This window comes from Hyperolius riggenbachi, chromosome 4, assembly GCF_040937935.1.
Source record: "Hyperolius riggenbachi isolate aHypRig1 chromosome 4, aHypRig1.pri, whole genome shotgun sequence".
Taxonomy (NCBI): Eukaryota; Metazoa; Chordata; class Amphibia; order Anura; family Hyperoliidae; genus Hyperolius; species Hyperolius riggenbachi.
In genome coordinates, this window is record NC_090649.1 from 233,679,489 (window position 1) to 233,704,885 (window position 25,397).

The window sequence follows — 25,397 nt, forward strand, 5'->3', positions numbered from 1 at the left end:
GCAGTGCTGCCTGACTGTTTGACATTCATGTGTAAACATTTTGCTTCTACAGTCCCACAAATGCCAGAGATAAACCTTTATTCTATCAAAGCAGTGTCAACTGTTAATTTAATTCATAGGCTATGCAGAAATGTAATTTTCTGAATTTGCTGAAAGAAAGATGGTAGCCTCATGAAACATAAACAGCACATTCTGTGGCATGTCCTCCAACAAGGTTAAATAACATTGTGTGTGAATAAAACTATGCTATTTAGGTATGTAGAAAATGGGAAAAATAAAATCGAATGAGGGAAAGTTTAGTTCAGGTTTGCTTTAACTGTTCTGACACACTGAAAAGCGCAATTGCAAACATTTTCCACCGCAAAGTCTAATTCAGTCTGCAGTGAACAAATAACAGTTTGATCCTGATTGGCTGCCAAAATGTGCATTTAATCTTTCATTTTAATAGATTAAATCAGTTGTTATTGTATGTGCATATGCTCAACCTTAGGCCATGCTTAAAAACAAGAAGAGAATCGAGAGCCCAATATGGTGCAGTATTGTCAGGTAAAATGAAGAGTTCAATATAATTTAATGTATATATACTCACAAACACGGGTTACCCATAGGCAACCACTTTAAATGCAGGTGGGGAGTATTAGGACCGGACCCCACTCAGGTTAAGAAGTCGCTCTCTGTAGATAGTAGATGGGGATGCACCCCTCCACCCAGGGTGGACTAGAAGATCAGCAAAAACTCGGTATACAGAGCCGCCAGAGTAGAGTAAAACGTTTTAAAAACCGCTCAAAAGCAGAGGGGGATATTAAGGTGGACTTACCTCCCTCTTACCAAAAAAAGAAAACTCACTTGAGTCTCGATAACACAGAATTGACAAATTATTTATTCAACTCCACAAATGCAACGCGTTTCGCGGGCGTGACCCCGCTTCCTCAGGCAAAAATGGGAGCACAACTCAGTGGGTCAAGCAATAGGTTTAAGCGCCTCTGTCGGTGTATACCGAGTTTTTGCTGATCAACCTTAGGCCAGTTCCCCTTTTGAACAATGGCCAAGTTGTACTCCTATTAGATAACCTAAAAGACACTGCCTCTAGTCATGAATATTGTATACTACCCCTTGTTCCCTCCTATCCCTGTAGATTGTAAGCTCGCAAGGGCAGGGCTGTCTCACCCTTTTGTGTCTTGGAATTTGTTACAAATCCTCTATAATAATTTGCCTGTGTCATTGTATCCCCTTCTGTCCCTGTGTCCATGCTTTTGCTCTACTGTGCATGTGCAGCACAGGCCGCCATTGGGACAGGAGGAAGATGCCAAGACGGGGCTAGGGGGGCATGTGCGGGTGCGGTGTGTGCGCGCATGCACGCTGACATGTGGCCGGTGGTGTTCACGAGTGGGAGGGGAGGGATGGTTGTGAGGATGGCCTAGGGCCTCGTTTTTAAACGGGCTTAGGTCTGCTAGTTTATTCATATTAGTTTTGTCACTGTTATTACCAATAGAGATGGCTCAAACCTCCGATTTTAGGTCCGCGAACCTCGAACGCGAACTTCCGCAAAAGTTCAGGTTCGTGTGAACTTCGCAAACCGCAATAGTCTTCAATGGGGAGGCGAACTTTAAAAACTACAAACATTTATGCTGGCCACAAAAGTGATGGAAAAGATGTTTCAAGGGGTCTAACACCTGGAGTTTTGCATGGCAGAGTGGGGTACATGCCAAAAGTCCCGGGGAAAAATCTGGGCAGAAATCACATTGCAATGCTAAATTGGAGGCATAAAGTGCTTTAAAACATCATCAGGTAGTGTAAGTAGTGTACTGCTTCACACTGACTCACCAAACTCACTGTGTAATGCACCGCAAACAGCTGTTTGTGTAGTGACGGCCTTGCTGGACTGGTGCGCACCATGGCGACAGTGCAGGCCATGGCGGTTTTCAAGCCCATATGGTCGCCTGCTGTGGTAACTCAATGATAGAACAACAGTGACTGTCCAGCTGATTGGTCTGTCCACAATGAAGCAACAACTTTATTATCTTGGGTGTTCCCCCCAAAACACTCATATAGCCAGTGGTCATTGCTTCATTGTGATACGCAAGCCCCTTCACCGCGGCAAGGTAACGATCACGAAGGGGAATTGACACATGTACATGCCTTTTTTGTTGTTGCAGCCACAGTGCAGCCAGAAAAATTAGGAAGACATGTACACGCACCAGAAAAAATTGTTATTGTATTTGTTAGCGGCCCAGCGGCCTTAAAAATTCAGGAATCCACCTGGAGTCCTGGACCCTGTTGGTGGTGGCGGAGAAGGCAGTCAAGTGGCCTGCAGGCAGAGATACTGTGTGGGGAGCGACTTAGTCTTGGGTCAGGCAGTCACACGGCGTGCAGGCAGAGATGCTGGGTGTGGGGAATGACTTAGTCTTCAGGCGGGCAGTAGCCCTCTGGGATCCATGCCTCATTAATTTTGATAAAGGTGAGGTACTGAACACTTGTTTGACCTAGGCGACTGCTCTTCTCACTGACAATGCCTCCAGCTGCGCTGAAGGTCCTTTCTGACAGGACGCTTTAGGCAGGGCAAGCCAGAAGTTGGATGGCAAATTGTGACAGCTCTGGCCACAGGTCAAGCCTGCGCACCCAGTAGTCCAGGGGTTCATCGCTGTTGTCTACATCCACAGTTAAGGCCAGGTAGTCGGCTATCTGCCGGTCCAGGCGTTGGTGGAGGGTGGAGCCGGAAGGGCTAAGGCAAGGCATTGGACTAAAGAATGTCCACATGTCCGACATCACCATGAGATCGCTAGAGCGTCCTGTCCTTGCCTGCGTGGACATGGTAGGAGGAGGAAGATTACTGGCAGTGGCACCTTTATTCCGTTGTGCTGTGACATCACCCTTAAACGCACTGTAAAGCATACTTGACAGCTTGTGGTGGAAGTGCTGCATCCTTTCTGCCTTCTGGTGATTTGGTAACATCTCCGCCACTTTGTGCTTATACCGAGCGTTTAGTAGCGTTGCCACCCAGTACAGGTCATTCCCCTTGAGTTTTTTATATGGGGGTCCCTCAACAGGCTGGACAGCATGAAAGACCCCATCTGCACAAAGTCGCATGCCGACGTACTAGCCATCTCCTCTTGCTCTTCTTCAGTGATGTCAGGTAAGCTCTCCTCCTCCCCCCAGCCATGAACAATACCATGAGAAAGGTGAGCAGCACAAGCCCCCTGCGACGCCTGCTGCGGTTCTTCTTCCGCCTTCTCCTCCTAAAAAAAAACACCTTCCTCGTCTGACTCTTCTTCCCCAGGTGACTCTTCCTCCTCCTCCCCCCTCCTCTGTGCTGCTGCAGGTGTTGAGGAAACATCTGGTTCTGCTGATGATTGTTCCCACTCTTCCGCCTCTTCCTGGTCACGCTTGTCCGCTACTTGATCCACCACTCTACACACGGCACGCTCCAGGAAGAAACATATGGAGTCAAGTCACTGATGGGCCCTTCACTGTGACTCACCAGGTTGGTCACCTCCTCAAACGGACTCATGAGCCTGCAGGCATAACGCATGAGTGTCCAGTACTTTGGCAAGAAAATGCCCAGCTCTCCAGAGCCTGACCTTTGACCGTAGCTGTTCAGATAGTCGTTGATGGCTTTCTCCTGTTGTAGCAGGCGGTCAAACATCAGGAGTGTTGAATTCCAGCAAGTCAGGCTATCGCAAATCAAGCGCCTCACTGGCAAGTTGTTTCCCCACTGCAAATCGGCCAAGCGCGCCATGGCCATGTACGACGGCCTGAAACGCCCACACACCTTCCTGGACTGCTTCAGGAGGACGTCCTCTAAGCGTGGGTACTTACACAGAAATCTTTGAATGACTAGATTCAGCACATGTGCCATGCAGGGTACATGTGTCAACTTTCCCAAACTCAAAGCCGAAATGAGATTGCTGCCGTTGTCACACACCACGTTGCCGATCTCCAGTTAGTGTGGGGTCAGCCACTGTTCCACCTGTTTGTTCAGAGTAGCCAAGAGAGTGACTCTCGGCTTTGAGGCAAGACATGTCCAAGATGGCATGACACCGTCGTACCTGGCATGCAGCATAGGCCCTGGGGAGCTGGGGTGTGTAGCTGGAGAGGAGATCGCAGCACCAGTAGAGTAGCACTGCCACTCAGCCAAGGAGGAGGACAACAGCGAAGAGGATGTAGGAGAGGAGGTGGCAGCAGGCCTGCCTGCAAGCCATGGAGGTGTCACAACTAGGTCCGCTGCACAGCCACGTACTCCCTGCTTGCCAGCAGTCACCAGGTTGACCCAATGTGCCGTGTAAGTAATGTGCCTGCCCTGACCATGCTTTGCAGACCTGGCACCCTGTGACAATTCCTATGTGCTGTAGATGGGAATCAAATAATAAAAATGTCACCATTTTCTTCACAAGGCAAAAAAAAAAAAAAAAAAAGCTATAAAATATCTTTTGATGAATGTGGGTTGAAGCATGGACATTATTACTGTCAAAGTCTGCGGTCTTCTTGAGTCATTGGAATGTGGTGTTTTCCCTAAGCTGCCTAATGATTTTAATGAAATAATGAATACATCCGAGTTGTAAATAAGTGACTGTTTTGCCCATAAATGTTTAGATTCCAGTTTAGTTTCTTGCAGTGCAAATTTTAAAACTCATTCTAAAATTGGATTGATTACTATAAGCGGCTATACCTAGAACAAAGCTATTTACTCTATTACAGAAAAGAAGCTAATCCTCCTTTGTAAGCTGGAAAGTTCCTGCTTGCACATTTCAAGCATAATTTCATCATACAATTAGTTTGTCATTAATATAACAGGCGTAAATCACGTAATCACTGTACAAAAATATTCCTACTTAGGCTTTCACAAGTAGAACCCTGAGGGGAATAGTTTAAGAGTTTTTACTATGTTTCTTTTTTCTTTGTAGCTTATGTTTTTATTTTGTATAGTTCTTTTGTTATAGCTTTTGGCTCAGACATTTCTCCCAACACCACCAAGGCATGGCATTGATTGTTGAAGGCCAGTTTGCACCGTGGCTGACGATGTTACGCTGGAGATTTATTTATAGGGAAACCCTGTCTTCCATTAAGCCAACAGACTTGTCTGAAGCTGTTCCAATGGGCATATAAACACTCAACATGTATTATTTAGAATGGAATTATTATTTTTTTTCTTTTTACATAACACTATGCAGCACTATGATAATACTAAATCAAGAGTTCTGTCTGTGTATTTACCAAGGGATTAGCTTGCTGGAAAATATCAAAGGACGTTACAGAGTTTCTTCCCCTTCCTTTTAAAGTTGAAAAAAGGCCTACACTTAAATCGTACATAAATGAAATGACACAGTTTTCTCTACTTAGATGTATTAGAGCTTTGCAAAGAACTTTTTTTTTTAATGCACATTTAAAACACATGAAAATTAGATAGCATTTATGCAGCATTTTAATAAATATGTGCATATTTCTTGTTTAAATGTAACCTCAATTATATGCTCAAAAGAATTGACGGCTGTGTGAAATTGGTTTAGAGAGATCCAATGTGCATTGTTCCCATACAAGTATCTTTATTTACAGCTGTGTGATGCCTCAGTAAACTGAGGGATTACAGAGGAAATCCTTAGGCATCTGACTAACTGTTTTAGACTTTCAAGTCCTGCCAGTCACAAGTTAGCAAAAGCTGTTTGAGGTGAATTTATTGCACTGAGCATTCTCATACAAGATCCTCTTAGTCCCAGAGACACTAACATCTGCATATCATTTTATCTCACCATTATTTGAATAAGCCTATTATAAAGCAACTATATAATTGAATCATTTTCTTTTAGAACAATAATAACAACCAACAACACAGTAGCAATACAATATAATGGAGCCTTTTTTGTATCACAGTTTTATAGTTGCCTAAATATAGACTGTAATACTAAAGCAAGATAGTAATAATAATAATAATAATAATAAAAAGAAGGAAGGAAGGGACTGAGGAAAGAAGGGGGAGAAGGAGGGATTTATGGATGGATGTAGAAGGAAAGAAGGGAGAGGAAAAAGGAGGGAACATGTGGGAGGATCATGCATGTTTATTCTTTTAAACTGGCCTGGGCATCCGTACAACAATACAACAATGAGGATATTCACATTCCAACTGTGACCGATCTATTATGTCTGATGGGTCTAACCGAGTAAATGTAATCATTAGTTAGAAAGATACTTTCTTGATTTTACAACCACTTAAAGAGGAACTCCAGTGACATTAAGTAGAATGGCCTCAATGCATAAAGCATCACTGCATGAGGTAATGCAGAAAACAGTTGACTTGTTGACTTTACTGAGCATTTAGGAAAATGTCAATTCATAAAGGTTGTTACCACATGGAAAGCTGAAATTACCGAGCAGTGAGGTAAATTACCGACTTGTGCAGTAAATACCTCAACACATGTCAGTAAATGTCAATTAATAAAGACAAGAACATGCGGTAAAGGCCAGAAACATATGCGGTGATCGCCGGCAGTTCTGGTGAGTCAGAAACAGTGTCGAGACTGTACAGAAGCCATGACTCACAGAAGCAGAGAGGTATAACCTATGACCGACAGGATCAGAGATCCATAAAAAACTGCCTCTGTCTCCTGCAAGTCCCACTGATCAGATGCTGATAGTATGTGATAGCTTTTCAGGAAGAACAAGCTTTTCTACCCCCAGGCAGCGGAGGAGAGTGGGACAAAAGAGATTTTCCCTGCAGCCCTTCAAACGTTTGACCCTATAGGATCCTTGTTGAAGATGTGGAGTAGGAAGTGGGGAAATCACCTAAGCATGGCATGTTTAATTTTTCTTGGAGTTCATCTAAGCTGTGGCAATAAAATAAAATGTTAAGAAAGACTAATGAACAGATTCAGAGGGAGCAGAGGCAGCATAACAAACGTACATTCCAAAGGGATGTCGGGGATGCCTCTAACTATTGTAATGCCATCACTGCACGACACAGCAAGTAACAACACAGGGACAACTCCACACTCTTCTGCTGTTACCAAACAGCTTTGTCATTTTTGTCAATTGAAGCCCATTATTTTTTTCAGTAAATTAACGAACTTCTACCGCACCTGTGAACATTTTTATTAATTAGCAAACAAAAGTCTAAAATACCGAATGCGGTATTTCAACTACTTGATTTTTTTATCGTACAGCCCTTTATGAATTGAGGCCATTGTAGTAAATGATTCAAGATGCCCACTTTTATGTTTATTATCCTGGTTAAAGTATCTGAAACACTTCCTGTATCTACATGTTGCTGTATATTGGTATGTAACCCCGTCTCCCAGTAATGTTTGGCCTAGGCTGTTTAGTATGCAGAATTCTCCTTCCAGAGCATTCTGGGAGACCAGGTGTTATTTTTGCTAGCTTTAGAACACATGGCAAACAAACATTCTGCAGTGATGCTCCTGCCAGCAGTGAAGATGTTTCCACCTACGATAAACCTGTGATACATTTCAGAATGTAAATAAGGGAGAGTTAGGATGGGCAAATACTGACTAAATCATTTCTTAATTAATATAGTGAAAAATAAGCAATTTCATTAAATATTCTATGTTTAGTAAAAAGTTTCTTTAATGGTGCAGAAGGCAGATTTCAACTTACTAAATATACTATAATGTGATGTCTTTTTTATGTGGCTTTTAGTGGTTAAAACATGAGTACTTTTTAATATATTGTTTGTTTCTGGTGGGATGGGATTATCCATAGAGGCCCTTATTCAACTAACTTTTACTTTTAAGTTGTTCTTTCCTTTTAGACATTTTTTTTATCTTCCTTATAAAATACTTTTCAGTGTTTTGCATAAAACAAACTAGTTGATTTTGATGTAGTGTTGCGGCTATCGTTTTGGCATCAGCGATGTGTGCTTGATTTTGGCTCCCAGAGTTTCAGCCGGGCTTCACACAACTTAGTAAAAAAAAAAAGAGTATAATAGCACACTCTCGCGCTGCTACAACTTAGAGGGGGAATAGTAAGAAATTAGTGAGGACCCAAAGTTTGTACAGGAGCAGAGAGAGAGCTGTTTTTCAGCTTCACCCTGCACCAAGATGGCCCAAGCTGAGAATGAATAGACCTGCTTTAAAGGCTTTAAAGGCATTTTATTGGGATTTGAATAGGGTCCATAGTCTTTTCCTTTGCAGACACTAGAAGGCTCGGAAATAAAAAAAGTCAAATCACAGATGGATTGTGCTGTTAACACCACCAGTACAAATACAGAAAGTAAAGGCCCAGGGCTCGTTTCCATATAACATGCTTTTAGCCGCACTTATGGAAATGCAATCGCAGGGACAGCAGACTGTGCATAGAATGCACTGTCTGCTGTTTCCTTACAAGCGCTGCGATTCGCCACTGAATCGCGGTGCATGGTTGCCTGCATCTTGAAGCAGTTGCGCCCACGATCCCATTCAGTATAAGGAATGGGATCGCAAGCGCTGCCCTCAAGAAGTCACGTGCTACGTTGATCTGCGCTGCTCTGCGTTGCAAGTGGAAATGAGCCATTAATCAGCATATCTGAACAGAGAGTATAGCTAAGTACACTTTTCTTGTATGACTTCACTGAATAAGATGGGCATCCAATGGTATTATTTATAGCTTAGATAAAGCCTTAAAGAGGAACTCCGGTGAAAATAATGTAGTAAAAAAAGTGCTTCATTTTTACAATAATAATGTATAAATGATTTAGCAAGTGTTTGCCCATTGCAAAATCTTTTAAATCCCTGATTTTCATTCTGACATTTATTACATGGTGACATTCTTACTGTTGGCAGGTGATGTTGCTGCTGCATGCTTTTTTGGAAGTTGGAAACAGCTGTAAACAACTATTTCCCACAATGCAACAAGGTTCACAGACAAGAAACTGCCAGGAGTACCTCAGGCCTCAGAGTTTCTTGTGGGGGGGGGGGGGGGGGGGGGGTTCACCACAATATCAGTCATACAGCGCCCCCTGATGGTCTGTTTGTGAAAAGGAATAGCTTTCTCATGTAAAAGGTGGTATCAGCTACTAATTGGGATAAAGTTCAATTCTTGGTCGGAGTTTCTCTTTAAATCTATGGAGCCATTCAAACAATGTCTACTTGCATGACCATTTCTTATACACAGTAATTGGCTATCATTATAATCCAAATATGGAATTTATTCTCTCCAAATTAGTAGGGCATTGGGGGAAGGAAAAAGTTTTATAGTTCATTGTAACTCTGATAATGGTTCTCTATAAACTATATGCCATGAAGGTGAGCACAGTCAGCTGTACAGCATTATACTGCATGGCTGGTTGCATTACTGGTATTTCCAAAAATTGTATATTAAATGTAGTTTTTCATATTCTGTAAGTGTAACATACATGGAAAAACTGTAGCAGATGTTAAAGCAAAACTTTAGTTTCCCTACTAGATAGACTCCCAATCATTTAGTGTGAACACCTTTCTCTATGCAATATTTCTGACCAAAGGCATTGTTATAGTCTGTGTGGGACATTGGGGGAGAATGGGGATGGGAGCACAACTTATGTCTCATACCTACATCTTTGTAGTGCAGGCTGCTTTTCTCACTGTACTTATTAGCCATACACACCAGCATCTTCTGGATTTACATGGAAACAGAACAGAAATAATAGGAACAAAAACCGTGTAACTCCTAATAAATACCTTCTGGCTTAGATTTTTTTTTCAATTCTTTAATTTACCTTTAAATACTGATGGCTTATTGACCATTGTTTATAGAATCACTCATTTCACAGAAGAAACAATGTGTGCTGTAAGTTTCAGCTACTGTCTATGGTTCTGAGTACTAAAACATAAACTTTAATTTAACTATTATGACAGAATTATAGAGAAAGATCCTTTACACAGGAATCACCAATACAGTCATGAGGAGCATATGATGTATAAATGATGATAATGTGTGGGGAAAATGTAAATTACAATCTTACTGTTTTACAGTGTATTCATAGTATTACAGTGTTTCTGGAGGCTTGTGTCTACTGCTTAGATTATTCTTAATGGCCCATCTAGTGGATGATTGGAGAGCACCAATGGGAGCTTCAAAGATTTCCCAGGGGGTGCTTCCAAGAGGCTCCAGTGAAAACAGAGAAGAGGACAGAAGTTTCAGAGGTGGTCATAATAGTGTAAAGGGTGGTGCAGAGCCACGGAAGCAATTAAGTCTGTAGAGCCTGATGTAAGTTAAACAGCAAGCAATGGGGACCAGCGTCTGAGGACACTTCAATCTAAAGGAGAAGACAGAAGAAAGGAGCAACATCTGATAATAGAAAGACTCAGCCATCCTGGCTATACCTGCATGGATTAGAAGGGGTCAATTAAAGCTTAGGAGAGGGTGTATGTTTTTTAAATGAAAAAAAAATGACATGATTCCTCCACTCTAATCTTTTTAACGATTCGTCACCCTGCACGGGTCTCCGCCATACTAGCCATACCAACTCACATGGTACATGACATGGGAGGCTCTGTAAGAGGGGGGGCAACAAAGCCTACCCCTCTTTTGCATATAATGGACAAGTGACTCTTCCCCACCTCCAGTGCCCATGAGGTGGAGGTGCAAATGTTCTGGGGATTTTAAGTGGAATCTGGGGGCCCCCTTTAATAATGTCACCTCCAGATCTCCTGCCCCTTTCAGGTAAGTAGGTATAGAGCAGTGTTTCTCAAACCTGTCCAAGTGGGATAATTAGTGTCTCGGCTACATGGAATCCACCTAGCTGAGACACTGCAAGGGATGACAGATGTTTGGCGGCGCTGTGAGTTAAGTAGCAGTGGGGCTGGGGGTGCCCAGCTGAGCTCCAAGGCATTCAGCAATGTGAGGGCAGGGAAAGATTGGGAGCTTTGGGGATCTCCTTTGTAAAGGAAACCCCCAGGTGCAGTGCAAGACATGCGCTAGGAACTTTAGGCCTGATTCTAGCAGGTCTAAGTTAATGCCCATGGCAGCATGAAATGAGAAATAGGATAGGGAATAAAAAAAACTTGTTGAGCAATAAGATTGCCCAATATCATTTTTTAACACCCTTACAGGTGCTAATGACAATTAGATCACACATCATTTGTCACCTTTTTTTTACCAGCGGTTAACATGGGCAAGTTTACCAGTTGGATTGGGCCCACAGTCTGTCTTTCAAAGCTGCAGTCTATGAACTATCTACCTTTCTTTATCTATTGCATGTACTCAGAAACTTCTGTTGTCTGTCAGGCAAGAGTTTTATGACTGTAATTAGTTTTCAGTGATAGTTATTCTATAGTCTGACTAGAGATAAACTGTGCCTCATTATGCCACATTTCAGCTCAGGTACCCTTTTAGAGAGCTGTGCATAAATGAATGACTGCAAACAGTGATTCAATGAACTGAAGCAAATGTTGTATGTAAGATTTGAATACAATCCTTACACAAAAATTCAAAAGACTGATATACTCATTCAGAAAATGATGTATTACTTCAAATTATTGTTGCTGAATTTATTGAAACATGAGATATACAGTACATAGTTCTTCACACACTGCTTCTCCTAATTTATATTAAATAATGTCAGGGTCGAATCTTTTTGTGCTTTTTACACTTGGAAAATGTTTTAAGAAACTGTTGAGGACCAGATGAATTTTTATCATGTCCTGATCTATAACACCTTGCTTTCATTTTCTCAGGACTGTGTATTGTAAATACTCTGGTTGTAATAAATCCCTCATCTGGAATAAATATTCAAGTGAGGTAATAATCTTTAATCTGACTTTTCTGATCTGCATATTTGTTTCAGTCTATTATTTTGAGAAGGTAAAATGTAAATGAGATGAAATGCTAACATGAATGCTGCAGTCACTAAAGGTGCTGAGAAGGCCAAACACGCAGTGTTAGGAGGTCTTGCTAGGTGCTGGCTCCAGCCAGCAGTCAAACTCTGGTCTCATATCTCAAAGGTGGTGCCCTTAAAGGACAACTGAAGTGAGAGGAATATGGAGGCTGCAATATTTATTTCCTTTCAAGTAATACCAGTTGCTGATCTTCCTACTTTTAGCCATACACTCTGAACAAGCATATGCAGATCAGGTGTTTCTAACATTATTGTCAGATCTGACAAGATTAGATGCATGCTTGTTTCTGGTGTGATTCAGACACTAATGTAGCCAAATAGATAAGCAGGGCTGCCAGGCACCTGGTATTGTTTAAAAAGAAAAAAATATGGCAGCCTCCATATTCTTCTCATTTCAGTTGTCCTTTAACTTAGTACACTATCCAGCCACAGATGTAATAGCAATAACAACAACTCTCAAGAATGATACGTTTCCTTAAAACCCATGGTCAAAGTTTTTGAAATTAAGAGGGCAACGTATCATGGTTTCAGATAGAACAGGTGAGTTTTTAGCCAGTATGCTCAATGAAGATAAAAAAAAACAGCCAAATTTTAAAATCAGAAATGAGGAGGGAAAGGTTTTCACAGTACACAGGAATTAAATGAAGCCTTTCATAAATGCTATGATAATTTAAATAGGCCTCAATTCACTAAACTTATCTCCTGTTCTTAATAATGTTTCTGAGCTGTTTCTAGTGTTATCACCATGATGATAAGGCATGCAGTATTCACTAAACAATTTACCTCAGGCGAACCTAAAGTTAACTCTTCTGTCTTTAAGTTAAGGAGAAATTTCTAAAGTTAACTATTCAATCCTTAAAATAACTACAGAATTCTGAAGTTAAAGACCGGCTGTTAATTAACTGCATGTGAAAATAACTACAGTGGAGGTAACTTAAGGACTGAAATGAAAAGATAACACTTTCACTGTGAAAACTTATCTTTACACCTTAAAGAGAATCTGTAACGTTAAAACGTCCCCTGGGGGGTACTCACCTCGGATGAGGGAAGCCTCAGGATCCTAATGAGGCTTCCCACGCCGTCTGCCGTCCCTCGGGGGTCTCGCTGTAGCCCTCCGTACAGCGGTGACGTAATATTTACCTTTGCAGGCTCCTGCGCAGGCGCTCTGGCTGCTTTCGCTCTGAAGGAGGCGGAAATACCCGATCTCAGTCGGGTCCGCTCTACTGCGCAGGCGCAAGTCTCCGGCGCCTGCGCAGTAGAGCGGACCCGACTGAGATCGGGTATTTCCGCCTCCTTCGGAGCGAAAGCAGCCACAGCGCCCCCGCTGGAGCCTGCAAATGTAAATATTGAATTGAACAGTCGGCACAGTCGCCGGCTGTTCGGAGGGCTGCAGCGAGACCTCCGTGGGACAGAGGACGGCGTGGGAAGCCTCATTAGGATCCTGAGGCTTCCCCCACCCGAGGTGAGTACCCCCCAGGGGATCTTTTTGTCGTTACAGAGTCTCTTTAATAAGTCAAGCTTCTTTAGTGAATTAACACAGAAAATACCGATTGATGTGTGGTGGTAAGTTTTTTGTTTTGCCTTATTATCACCAACATGATCTTAGTGAATTAAGGCCATAATCTTGAGATGTCTAGCTCATAATCTCTACCCACGGTATTGTTTATAGACTGGAAGTTAGAAGTATATAGAACTATAAAGTTATGAAAATCTGGTATCAGTGAAATGTAGTGCAATACGACGCATACTTTGTATAATCCATGATTAACCCAGCGCCTCAGCACTGGACTTGCACAGATGCTTAGTTTAAATGTAGTGAGAAATGGAAAGGACTGTGGGTGGAAGCATCTTATTGTGGTGACATGGGGGTTATTGACACTGGAGGTGTCATATTGGAATAGGGCAAAAGTGATTGTGGGGAAGATGAGAGAGAGAGACAAGGGAGCCAGAATAAAATCAAAGTCAGGTGCGAATAAGGAAAAAGTATCGAAGGGCTGATGTAAGGAGACATTGCATATTTTCACACCTTATCAATAAAATGCCTTTTAACACACCCGCAGGCAACAAGATACTCAACATAATTTTGACAGTACTTTTTCACTGTAACGATCGGTGTAACACAGAGAGAATCTGATTACTGGTGATCTGCAGTATCACCGAAAATACAGATATATATACCCGATTATTGATGATCTGCAGTATCACTGATAATCAGATATATCTCTAACCTCTGGACACCTGAGTAATATGAGTGTTTGGTGCAACAGTAATACTTTGAGGAGAGCACCCTATAGAGGGTGCTAAGGCAGTACGAGATACTGCTCAGAGACAGGTTCCTTCCAAAGGCCTGAAGCTCCCCAAGGGGCGGAGTCAGGCTGAGAGTGGGAAGGACCAGCGTGTGAGTGACACCAATGGAGGGATGTCACAAACAGACTGTGAACTATCTCTAGCTGGGGAGATAGTTCTCGAGGTCGGGCAGGCCAGGTCGACAACACACAGGCAGATAAAGTACAGAGACAAGAGACAGATGCGGAATCCTAAGACTAGCAGAGTTTGGCAACAGAGTATCAGATATAGCGAAGTACCTAATCAGAGATCAGAAGAGTGGTCAGGAAAGCAGAAGGTCATAACAGATAAACAAAGCAATTAGTACTTTAAGCTATCAAGAATTTGACTCAGTGTGGATTCCCAGCTCCAGCCGGTTCTGGCACACTGTCGGATCTAGCTAAGGTCTGAGAGCTAGCAGATATAGTTTTCCCTAGACTGAGGTGTGAGGTCCTTGATCATCAACACCTAGGAACTGGTCTCGATAATAACTCAGATAATAACACAGATAATAACAGGATTCCTAGACTAAGGTGTGAGCTCCTTGGTCATCAACACCTTGGAAACTGGTCTAGATAATAAGACAGATAATAACACAGATAATAACACAGATACTGACAGAAGGTCTGAGTGCTAACACGTAGTGATCGCAACGCCAGACACCAGAGAAATGACCAGCACCCAGTATATATAGCCCAGCGCTCTCCAGCGCCACCCCTAAGTGCTGGACCAATGAAAACTGCTGGAATTGTCAGCTGACCGGCTTGGTCAGCTGACACCCTTCTGAGTGTCATAAAGGCTCTGCCTCTCCACGCGCGCGCGCGCGTCCTCCTGAACCTGTGTGCACTATCAGTCCCAGCCACACCAGACATGTGTTGTAATGTTTCTGCTGTGTTGGATGCGGAACCAGCCGCACCGCTGTCCAAGCATGCGGCGGTTCCTCTGCGTTCAGCAGTACTGTCAGAAATATGCCTATGCGTGCAAACATCCGCGTCTGACGCGGAATCTGACGCCTTGTTCCTAAGGCATGCGGCAGTTTCATCGCGCTCCGTCATGCCAGTGGATGCAGACCCACGCGCGCAACCTGCCGCGTTGGACGCGGAATCAGCCGCCTTGCTCTGAGTACCCGTGGCGGCTTTTCCGTGTTTTCTCACATTCACCTACTTATTTGTAACAGCGTTCTGAAAAGTTATTTTAAACAGAAGAGGAAATATTATCTCCTAGGAGAAAAATGTGGGAGAAAAGGTGAATTGAATAAGGGGCCATGTTTTTTAGTCACACACCAGCAACAAGCATGCAGCCAGTGGAGTCAGATCAGAGTCAAAACATTTGATCTGCATGCGCATTCTGGGTCAGTGACTTACAGTATTAGAGGCAGAGCATCAGCACAGAAGATGTCTGTCTCTGTATTCCTTTCACTTCAGGTTCCCTTTAATTGCCTTAAGTATATATTTTGCAAACCATGATGCATGAAAAGCTTTCTGCCAAAGGTTATATGCTTTAAAAGGGTATACATAAGTTGAAAATGATGTTTTCAATAAAAAAGAAAATGAATTATAAAGTAAGCCTAATTGTAATGACATTTTGTCCTGTAAGCTATCATTATTGAAGTCATGAAGTGATTACATTTTAACATTTAAGACATTTCAAAGATAGACCATGTTCAGTCTGTTATATAACATTACAGCTTATAAACAACAAATATCTTAAACCACCATTTTTTAATTAAAGTAATCAAATATCTGCAATCTGTAGTGTTTACTTACTGCCTATGATAAACCTGCTTTTTTTTAAAGGAAATGATGCATAGCCGATTGATTGCACATATTCATTGTCATATCCAGAGGTTGTCTTTTGCAAATAGACGTATGTGTGCTGGCAGCATTGCTGCAGAGGTTGAAGGGGTGTGGGGTCAGCCTGTCAGTGCTCAGGCCATACGCCATACACTGCATCAAATTGTTCTGCACAGCTCTCATCCAAGAAGATGCGCAAGATGATGCACAAGAAAGCCTACAGTTTGCTAAAGCCAGGCAGATTATGGACATGGGTTACTTGAACCATGTCCTGTGATCTGATGAGACCAAAATAAATGTATTTGGTTCAGATGGTGACAAGCATTTGTGGCACCAATAAGGTGAGGAGTACAAAGACAGGTGTGTTTTACCTACAGTGAAGCAAGGTGGTGTAAGTGTCATGGTTTGGGGCTGCATGAGTGCTGCCAGCACTGAGGAGCTACAATTCATTGAGGGAACCATAAATGCCAACATGTACTTTAACATATTGAAGCAGAGCATGATCCTCTCCCTTCAGAACCTGGGCCACAGGACAGTATGTCACCACATAACAACCCCAAACACACTTTCAAGATGACCACTGCCTTGCTAAAGAAACTGAGGGTAAAGGTGCTGGACTGGTCAAGCATTTATCCAGACCTAAACTTTATTGAGTATCAATATCAATGGGACATGTTCAAATGGAATGTTAAAGGATATCAGAGTCTAAATCAATATGAGAAACAGGGGGAGCAGGCATGTATGGTGAGCTCTCCTGATGCTCACCGCTGCCACCCTGATTGGGTCACCGGAGTCGAGCACCACTGCGCCTGTGCTGGCCTGGCTGCATGCGTTCTACAGTGCGCGACCGCGGGCAGGAACGCTCTGCTCATGTGCATGACATCATGATGCACAGTCAGGCCAGTGCAGGCGCAGTAATGACCATTTTTGGTGACCTGGAAGAGGGTGCTGGAGAGCATTTACAGGCAATGGAATGGCAAAATGGAGAAGGGGGGAGTTGTGGGCATCGGGATAGCTCACCATACATGCCTGCTCCCCCCATTTCTCATATTGATTTAGGCTCTGGTATCCTTTAAAGAGCGCAAGGTCTCTAACATCCATCAGCTTTGTCATGTAGTAGTAGAAGAGCTCTAGTGAACTCCATGCCGAGGAGAGTAAAAGAGAAACTGTGACCAAGAATTGAACTTCATCACAATCAGTAGCTGATACCCCCTTTTACTTGGGAAATCTATTCCTTTTCACAAACAGATCATCAGGAGGCTCTGTATGGCTAATATTGTGGTGAAACCCCTCCCACAGGAAACTGTGAGGACCATGGTCCTGGCAGTTTCCTGTCTGTGATTCTCTTTGCATTGTGGGAAATAGCTGTTTACAGTGTTTCCAACTGCCAAAAAAAGCAAGCAGCAGCTACTTCCAGTGACATCACCTGCCAGCAGTAAAAATGTCCCCATGTGATAACTGTCAAAATGTAAATCAGGGAGAGGAAAGATTTTACAATGGGCAAACACTGACTAAATCATTTATGCATATTATTGTAAAAATGAAGCACTTTTTTATTACATTATTTTCACTGGAGTTCCTCTTTAAGGAAGTGCTGAAAAATAATTGTGGGCATGCCAGATATTGACATTTTGGGCACCATTTTTACATTCTTCACTTCACTCAGTTTTGTTGCTGGTGGTTTATGTGTGTGCTGAGTTATTTTTATGGGACAGAAAATATACAATGTTATACAATCTGCATGCTGACTACCTTACACTGTATTTAAGTGTCATATCTTTAAGTATCATGGAAAGATATACTGATAATAAAATATTTACAAAAATTTGAAAGGTATATGAACTTTTGTTGAAGTACTGTAACTTGCACACATCAAGCTACTTATCGTCTGTAAAAGGATATGGCCCATGGTGTTTTCAGACCAAGAAGAACTGTATCAACATAAAGGGCCATATGCAATTCACTTTTTCACCAGAGTTTTCTCCTAGGAGATCATTTTTCATCTTTGATTTAAAATAACTTTCCAACACTTTTCAACTAAAAAAAAGTACCAAAAAGTAAGTGTAAAAGTACTGCCATAATTATTTTGAGTATTTTCTTGATTTCTGGTGGCTTAAAAGGCATTTTATTGACAGGTTTAGAAATATCACCTAGGAGAAAACAAAGTAGAAAAAGTGAATTGCATATGGCCCAAAATGTTTAAAATTGATCACTAAATTTTAAAACTGGTTCATAAAGTCTTTCTACCTACCAAAAACGTTACACTTTCTTCTCTTATTTTTTCAAATATGTCTTTTAATCCTTTGTTTTGCTTATATATTTTTTATATTTTAATATTGTGCCCACTGATTTCCTACTTGGTTTGCTTTAAATCTTTATTCTTTTCATGTATACGTCAACATTCATAGCCATAAAGTTATGTAGAAGACTTAACAACAGAATAGAATTATGCATTGAATAGAACTGAAGCTAGCACTATCTACTGTTACTGTTATATAATTTAAACTTTCTAAAAAAAACAGCAAAAAAAGTTTTTTTCATTTGCTGCTAGATCTTAATAAATCAAAGCCAACAATTTCCATATAAAACTTATTTTGAATCTGTCTGAACCTTCATATTCCTTTTGAGTTTATTATAATCTACAATTGTCCAGCAGAAATACATCTAGTACGAGCATGTAAAATAAAAATTGTATGCGTTTTTTTCTGGACTCTACAATTTTCTACACACATATGAAATGTTTGGTATTTTCTGGATATGGATGTGCAAAATAGTGTCTTAGATCCATTATTGATGTATATATTTTATAGTTCAGAATCTGTTTAACATATCAGTAAATAAGGAATGCTTCATGAAGAATTTGTGAACTCGTGGAAGAAAAAATGTCTTTGAATCTCTGCCCATATTCCCGGAGCTGGTTTTAAACATATCCGTATGTCTCTGTAATACAGGCTAACAAAGCATAAACAAAAGCTTTTGAAAAGTAAAACAAACTTAGTGAGTTGGTACTAATTTAAAAGTTGCAAGAAGACTTCATAATATTATTTTATTTCAAATATTAATGTTTAAAACTTGTACTGTGTACAGTATGATGCTCTTGCTTGGTTTGATAACATCTTTGAAAGTGTAAAAACAATAAGTTAAATCTTAGCAGAGACTTAGAGTGTGATGAGTGATGTTGTCTAAAAATGGGCTGTCATTAACTTGACTTTCTAGTGTAAATAAGGCTCTTTTACATTTCATATTTTTATAAACACGTTTTATTTATTTTAGTGTAAGCATTGCACTCTATCTGCGTTGTCTTAGTTAATGGTGATTTTTTTTTAAAGAATATTAATGACGTATAGGCATGAGCAATTTTATCCACTTAATTTAGAATTCTACCCGAATAATGTTAAGTCTTTGAAACCGAAATGTGAGCATTAATGCTGTATTTTAAACCAGACAACGGTCGGATCTATTTCAGTTCTGACAAAAAATGTTCAGAACTGGAAGGAAGGGTTGTTAAAAGAAAATGATGAGGTTCTGAGAGGAAATAATGGTGAGGTAAGTATGTAATATTCATTTGCAGGTACATAATGTGTTTATTTTACATAATTTTACTTGGCTCAGGTTCTCTTTAAATTTGGTGTCTAGTTAGTGAACATCCTCTGCTGACCCAGTTTACAATCCTCCTTTCTTTCCCTGTTCACCAGATTTTCCAGCTGGTCATATGTGGCTAGGTCAGGCACGGGCAAACTTGGCCCTCCAGCTGTTACGGAACTACAAGTCCCACAATGCATTTGCCTTTATAATTCATGACTGTGGCTGTCAGACTCCTTCAATGCATTGTGGGACTTGTAGTTCCTTAACAGCTGGAGGGCCAAGTTTGCCCATGCCTGGGCTAGGTCATTGAAAAATCCACTTATATAAATAAGCATAGAAATATATATTTTTATCAAAAGTGTTGACAACTCTGGCAAAAAAACACATGTAACTAGGTGACAATGGATTCGATCCAATCTACTTTTTCTCTTACGCTTTCTCATAGGAGATAATTTTTAACATAAATTTTCAGCATTCTGCAATTGACAAAGTACCAAAAGTTAGGTGATATACTATGAAAATAATATTCTGAGTTTTCTCTTTCTTGCTGGCAGCTTAAAGGGCATGTTATTGATAATATCATCTAGGAGAAAACTTATAAGAAAACGTGAATTATATCAAGCCCAATGTATTAATTTATAAAAAACGCATAACGCATAAAAAAATCCTTATCAGGTATTTAATATAAAGAAAACGTGCTGCATGCACTACCTGCATGTCACATCCAAAATGCTCAAAGTAATTTGTTGCCATCAATACAGAGGTTCATTCCCCAAGCAATGGTGGCAGTAATCACCAGGAAATAGCAGGTTATGCTCTTTTTTAAAGAACAGTTTTGTCAAGGGAATTGTTTATAAAATATCCCTTCAAGGTGAAATAGATTTAAAGTAATGCATTATATTTCTGTTATTATTGAAAAACATCACCCTTTTAAGCCTATTTAACCCTTTAGTCAGCTATGCAGTTTGTGTAGCCTCGAAGGCAGATCTAGGAGCTGTACCCCCTAACCAATACCAACCTGCATGGCCTTCAACATTGGAGTACCTCGCCCCAAATACTTGTTTACACAAAGAGGTAAACGTAAAACACTCTCACACTGTAAAAAAACACTTAAGCAAAATAGAACATAACTACTCTTAGAAGTATTTTTGTGAAAACCTTTTGTTCTACAATGTACATTCTTGACTTCTTGATTAAATCACCATTCAGCGTACAAATTAGGATAATCTGTAGTGTGACTTTAAGCTTTACCTCTCTTTTAACTTTTAATTGGTTTCTTAAATTAGGCTTAATCTGAAATAAAATAATGAGAATCATATGAAGAAAATAAGTACTATAAATGTATGTCTTTAAAATATCTTAGAGTTTTGTAAGCAAAGAATGCTGACAGTGTCCCAGTTTTAGTAACCTTAGCATCTTATTTCAGGGAGAAAAAGGTTTTGATGGACTTCCTGGACCAGCTGGTCCCAAGGTAGGAATATTTTATCTTTCACAGCTTGGAATATGTTGCTTCATAATAAAAATTTACAGCCAAATGCATACTTAATGCACAGTATTAGCCTTTTGATGGTCTGTAGGGATGGGTGAACATTGCAATTTTGCGTTCACAAATGTGTTTGTGAACTTTTACTGTGAACATTTGTGAACTGGAAATTCCAGATGAGCCCCACTGACATTAATGGCAGGCAAACAAAAATGAACAACTTTCAGATCATCTCTGCAGCCACAATTAATTTAAAAGAGGTGTACAAAAGTGTACAAAAACTTGGGCAGTGGCATGGCAGAGGGGGATCAAGGGCAAAATGTTCCTCAAAAATACATATTTTATGCAGAGGCTTCTTTTTCATGTATAAATGCCAAAAATCACATAAACTGAATATATAAACATATACATATACAAATGAAGTTCTTTAGAATGGACGCCATGGTTACCTGCCTTCAAAAATGGTTATTTGCAGCCACTTTAGCAGAGACCAGAAATGTGTAATTTGACTTCTTAAAACAGAAGGAAATTTGCAATAATTCAGCTATAAGTGAACATTTGTGGTTACCTACAATGCACTACTACTGAATATGCAAATTATCCCTTTTCACCCTTGTTAAGCCAGGCAAGCATCCAGAACCGCTGGTGTATAGGGAGCCTATAGCTTTAAATTTTACACAGCCATATCAGCCCCACATGTAGACAGCCTGTTTCAGACTTTTGGTCCTCATCAGTGCATGGCAGGGATTGATAAGGCTGTCCTTTTGGGTCTCTTTTATCCCCCTATACATTCCTAGTAGTTTGGGTCACCCTGAGCTGCTTGGTTACTCAGAAATGCATGTCATTGCAAATGTATCTATTGTGTTTTGAATTTCTTTGTGACCTAAAATTTAAACATTTTAAAGATTTCAACTGAGCATTTATTTTATTTTATTTAATGATGTATTGTATTTATAAAGCGCCAACATATTATGCAGCGCTGAGCAGAGCATGTCACGTTGCCAATGATTGCCCTCTAATTGTATGCAATCAAAATGTTAAATTTCAGATATTTCAACTGGTGTACAACAGTATATTGTAATTGCATCTACTGTATGAGAGCCCTAAAATATCAGGCATTGTATATGAAATTTCTGAATTTTTACTTATTTTTAAATTAAAACTGTTATGCGCCAGGCAAACTCCAATGCTAGTAAAAATTAAGGTGGTTCAGGATAGTTGTCCCTGTGGCCAAGGCAGGCATGAGGCCAGGTGTAACAGGCAAAGTTTTACATTTTAAAATAACTTACAGTATTATAATGAAAAAAAATGATATCACTGACAGGCACCAGGCAAATAATTTTGCATACTGCAATGTTAATAGGAACAAATGACGTACTGTATCCTGAAGGTGGTGCAGCCCCACCAATTTCAGTGGCCACATTGACACTGGTCACTCTTTAATTTGCAATTTAAATATAGTTATTATTTGACACATATACATAATTTGTGCATGTGTGACTGGCTTTTTAAAAATTGATCTTTTTTATCATAGCGCCCCTTTAAGGCAGAGGATATGCACAACCGTCAGGCGAATATTTTTTTACTATGAAAGTCTGCACCGGAAACTATTGTTTCCAGTGCAGACTTTCATAGTAAAAAAATATTTGCCTGACGGTTGTGCAGATCCTCTGCCTTAACCACTTGCCGACCGCCTACTTCATATTGGCGGCGGCAAAGTGGCAGCCCCAGGACCACGTAACGCAGAATGGCGTCAGGTCCTGGGGCACTCTTTGGCCGGGGATCGCGCGCTGGGATGCGCGCGCATCCGCCGGCAATAGGCTCCACCCACCCGCGACGTCAACCCGCCGGCCAATCGGAAGCGCCGGTGGGTTGTTAACCCGACGATCGCCGGATAGGAAGCGTATAATACGCTTTGTAATGTTTACAAAGTGTATTATAGAGGCTGCCTCCTGCCCTGGTGGTCCCAGTGTCCGAGGGACCACCAGGGCAGGCTGCAGCCACCCTAGTCTGCACCCAAACACACTGATCTGCCCCCCCCCTGCCCCCTGATCGCCCACAGTACCCCTCAGACCCCCCCCTGCCCACCCCCCAGACCACCGTTTGCACACAATCACCCCCCTAATCACCCATCAATCACTCCCTGTCACTATCTGTCAACGCTATTTTTTTTTTTAGTCCCTAAACTGCCCCCTGCTCCCTCCTGATCACCCCCCTACCCCTCAGATTCTCCCTAGACCCCCCCAGACCCTCCCCCCCCTGTGTACTGTATGCATCTATCCCCCCTGATCACCTGTCAATCACCTGTCAATCACCCGTCAATCACCCGTCAATCACCCCCTGTCACTGCCACCCATCAATCAGCCCCTAACCTGCCCCTTGCGGGCAATCTAATCACCCACCCACACCAATAGATCGCCCGCAGATCCGACATCAGATCACCTCCCAAATCCATCGTTTACATCTATTCTCTCCTCTAAACACCCACTAATTACCCATCAATCACCCATCAATCACCCCCTATCACCACCTGTCACTGTTACCCATCAGATTAGACCCTTGCCGGCACCCAATCACCCGCCCACACGCTCAGATTGCCCTCAAACCCCCCCTTATCGATTCGCCAGTGCATTATTTACATCCGTTCTTCCTTGTAATAACCCACTGATCACCTGTCAATCACCCCCTGTCACTGCCATCCATCAATCACCCCCTGTCACTGCCACCCATCAATCAGCCCCTAACCTGCCCCTTGCGGGCAATCTGATCACCCACCCACACCAATAGATCGCCCACAGATCCGACATCAGATCACCTCCCAAATCCATTGTTTACATCTATTCTCTCCTCTAAACACCCACTAATTACCCATCAATCACCTATCAATCACCCCCTATCACCACCTGTCACTGTTACCCATCAGATTAGACCCTAATCTGCCCCTTGCGGGCACCCAATCACCCGCCCACACGCTCAGATTGCCCTCAGACCCCCCCTTATCAATTCGCCAGTGCAATATTTACATCTGTTATTCCCTGTAATAACCCACTGATTACCTGTCAATCACCCATCAATCACCCCCTGTCACTGCCACCCATCAAACACCCCCTGTCACTGCCACCCATCAATCAGCCCCTAACCTGCCCCTTGCGGGCAATCTGATCACCCACCCACACCAATAGATTGCCCGCAGATCCGACATCAGATCACCTCCCAAGTGCAGTGTTTACATCTCTTCTAAACACCCACTAATTACCCATCAATCACCCCCTATCACCACCTGTCACTGTTACCCATCAGATTAGATCCTAATCTGCCCCTTGCGGGCACCCAATCACCCGCCCACACCTCAGAACGCCCTCAGACCCCAGCCCTGATCACCTCGCTAGTGCATTGCTTGCATCTATTTCCCCCCTCTAATCACACCTTGAGACACCCACAGGGGCGGCGCCAGGGGGGTGCAAGGGGGTGCTCGAGCACCCTCTAGAATTGTCCAAGCACCCCCAAAGCACCCCCTGGAGTGAACTGACTTCAGGCGTCTAAAAGACGCCAAGTCAGTTCACACAGCGGCAGCACGGAGCAGCAGGCAGGGCTACGGTAAGATGGCCGCCCGGAGCCCTGTTGTGCAGACTTCGAGTCTGCAGTGCATGGCTTCGGGCGGCCATTTTCCCGTAGCCCTGCTCTCTGCATGCAGGCAGGAAGTCTCGTCGTGACGTCGGGAAGGAAGAGGATCGTGGGCGCGCGGGCGCTGCGCGCCACAATGAGGTCGGGACTCGGGACAGGAGGTCGGGAAAGAAGGTCTTCTGGCTGTAGGTGAGTAAATGGGTTTTTCTTTTCTTTTTCAGGTGATGCTGATTGTGCATATTGGGGTCATATCTGCTACGGATTGTGCATATTGGGGGTCATATCTGCTACGGATTGTGCATATTGGGGTCATATCTGCTACGGATTGTGCATATTGGGGTCATATCTGCTACGGATTGTGCATATTGGGGTCATATCTGCTACGGATTGTGCATATTGGGGTCATTTCTGCTACCGATTGTGCATATTGGGGTCATTTCTGCTACCGATTGTGCATATTGGGGTCATTTCTGCTACCGATTGTGCATATTGGGGTCAGTTCTGCTACCGATTGTGCATATTGGGGTCATTTCTGCTACCGATTGTGCATATTGGGGTCATATCTGCTACGGATTGTGCATATTGGGGTCATATCTGCTACGGATTGTGCATATTGGAGACATATCTGCTACCGATTGTGCATATTGGGGTCATATCTGCTACCGATTGTGCATATTGGGACCATATCTGCCACCGATTGTGCATATTGGGACCATATCTGCCACCGATTGTGCATATTGGGACCATATCTGCCACCGATTGTGCATATTGGGACCATATCTGCCAC

At 42.1% G+C, this 25,397-nt stretch overlaps 1 protein-coding gene across 6 annotated transcripts in view; it reads left to right on the forward strand.

Annotated features, from left to right (window-relative positions):
* Positions 1-25,397, forward strand: part of COL19A1 (collagen type XIX alpha 1 chain) — a 1,086,226-nt gene that overhangs the window by 288,382 nt on the left and 772,447 nt on the right. For all 6 annotated transcript variants that reach the window (XM_068281448.1, XM_068281450.1, XM_068281452.1 and 3 more), the window contains exon 11: positions 20,930-20,974. In XM_068281448.1, coding sequence (XP_068137549.1) covers positions 20,930-20,974 — 45 coding nt within the window. The remainder of the gene's footprint in view (positions 1-20,929; positions 20,975-25,397) is intronic.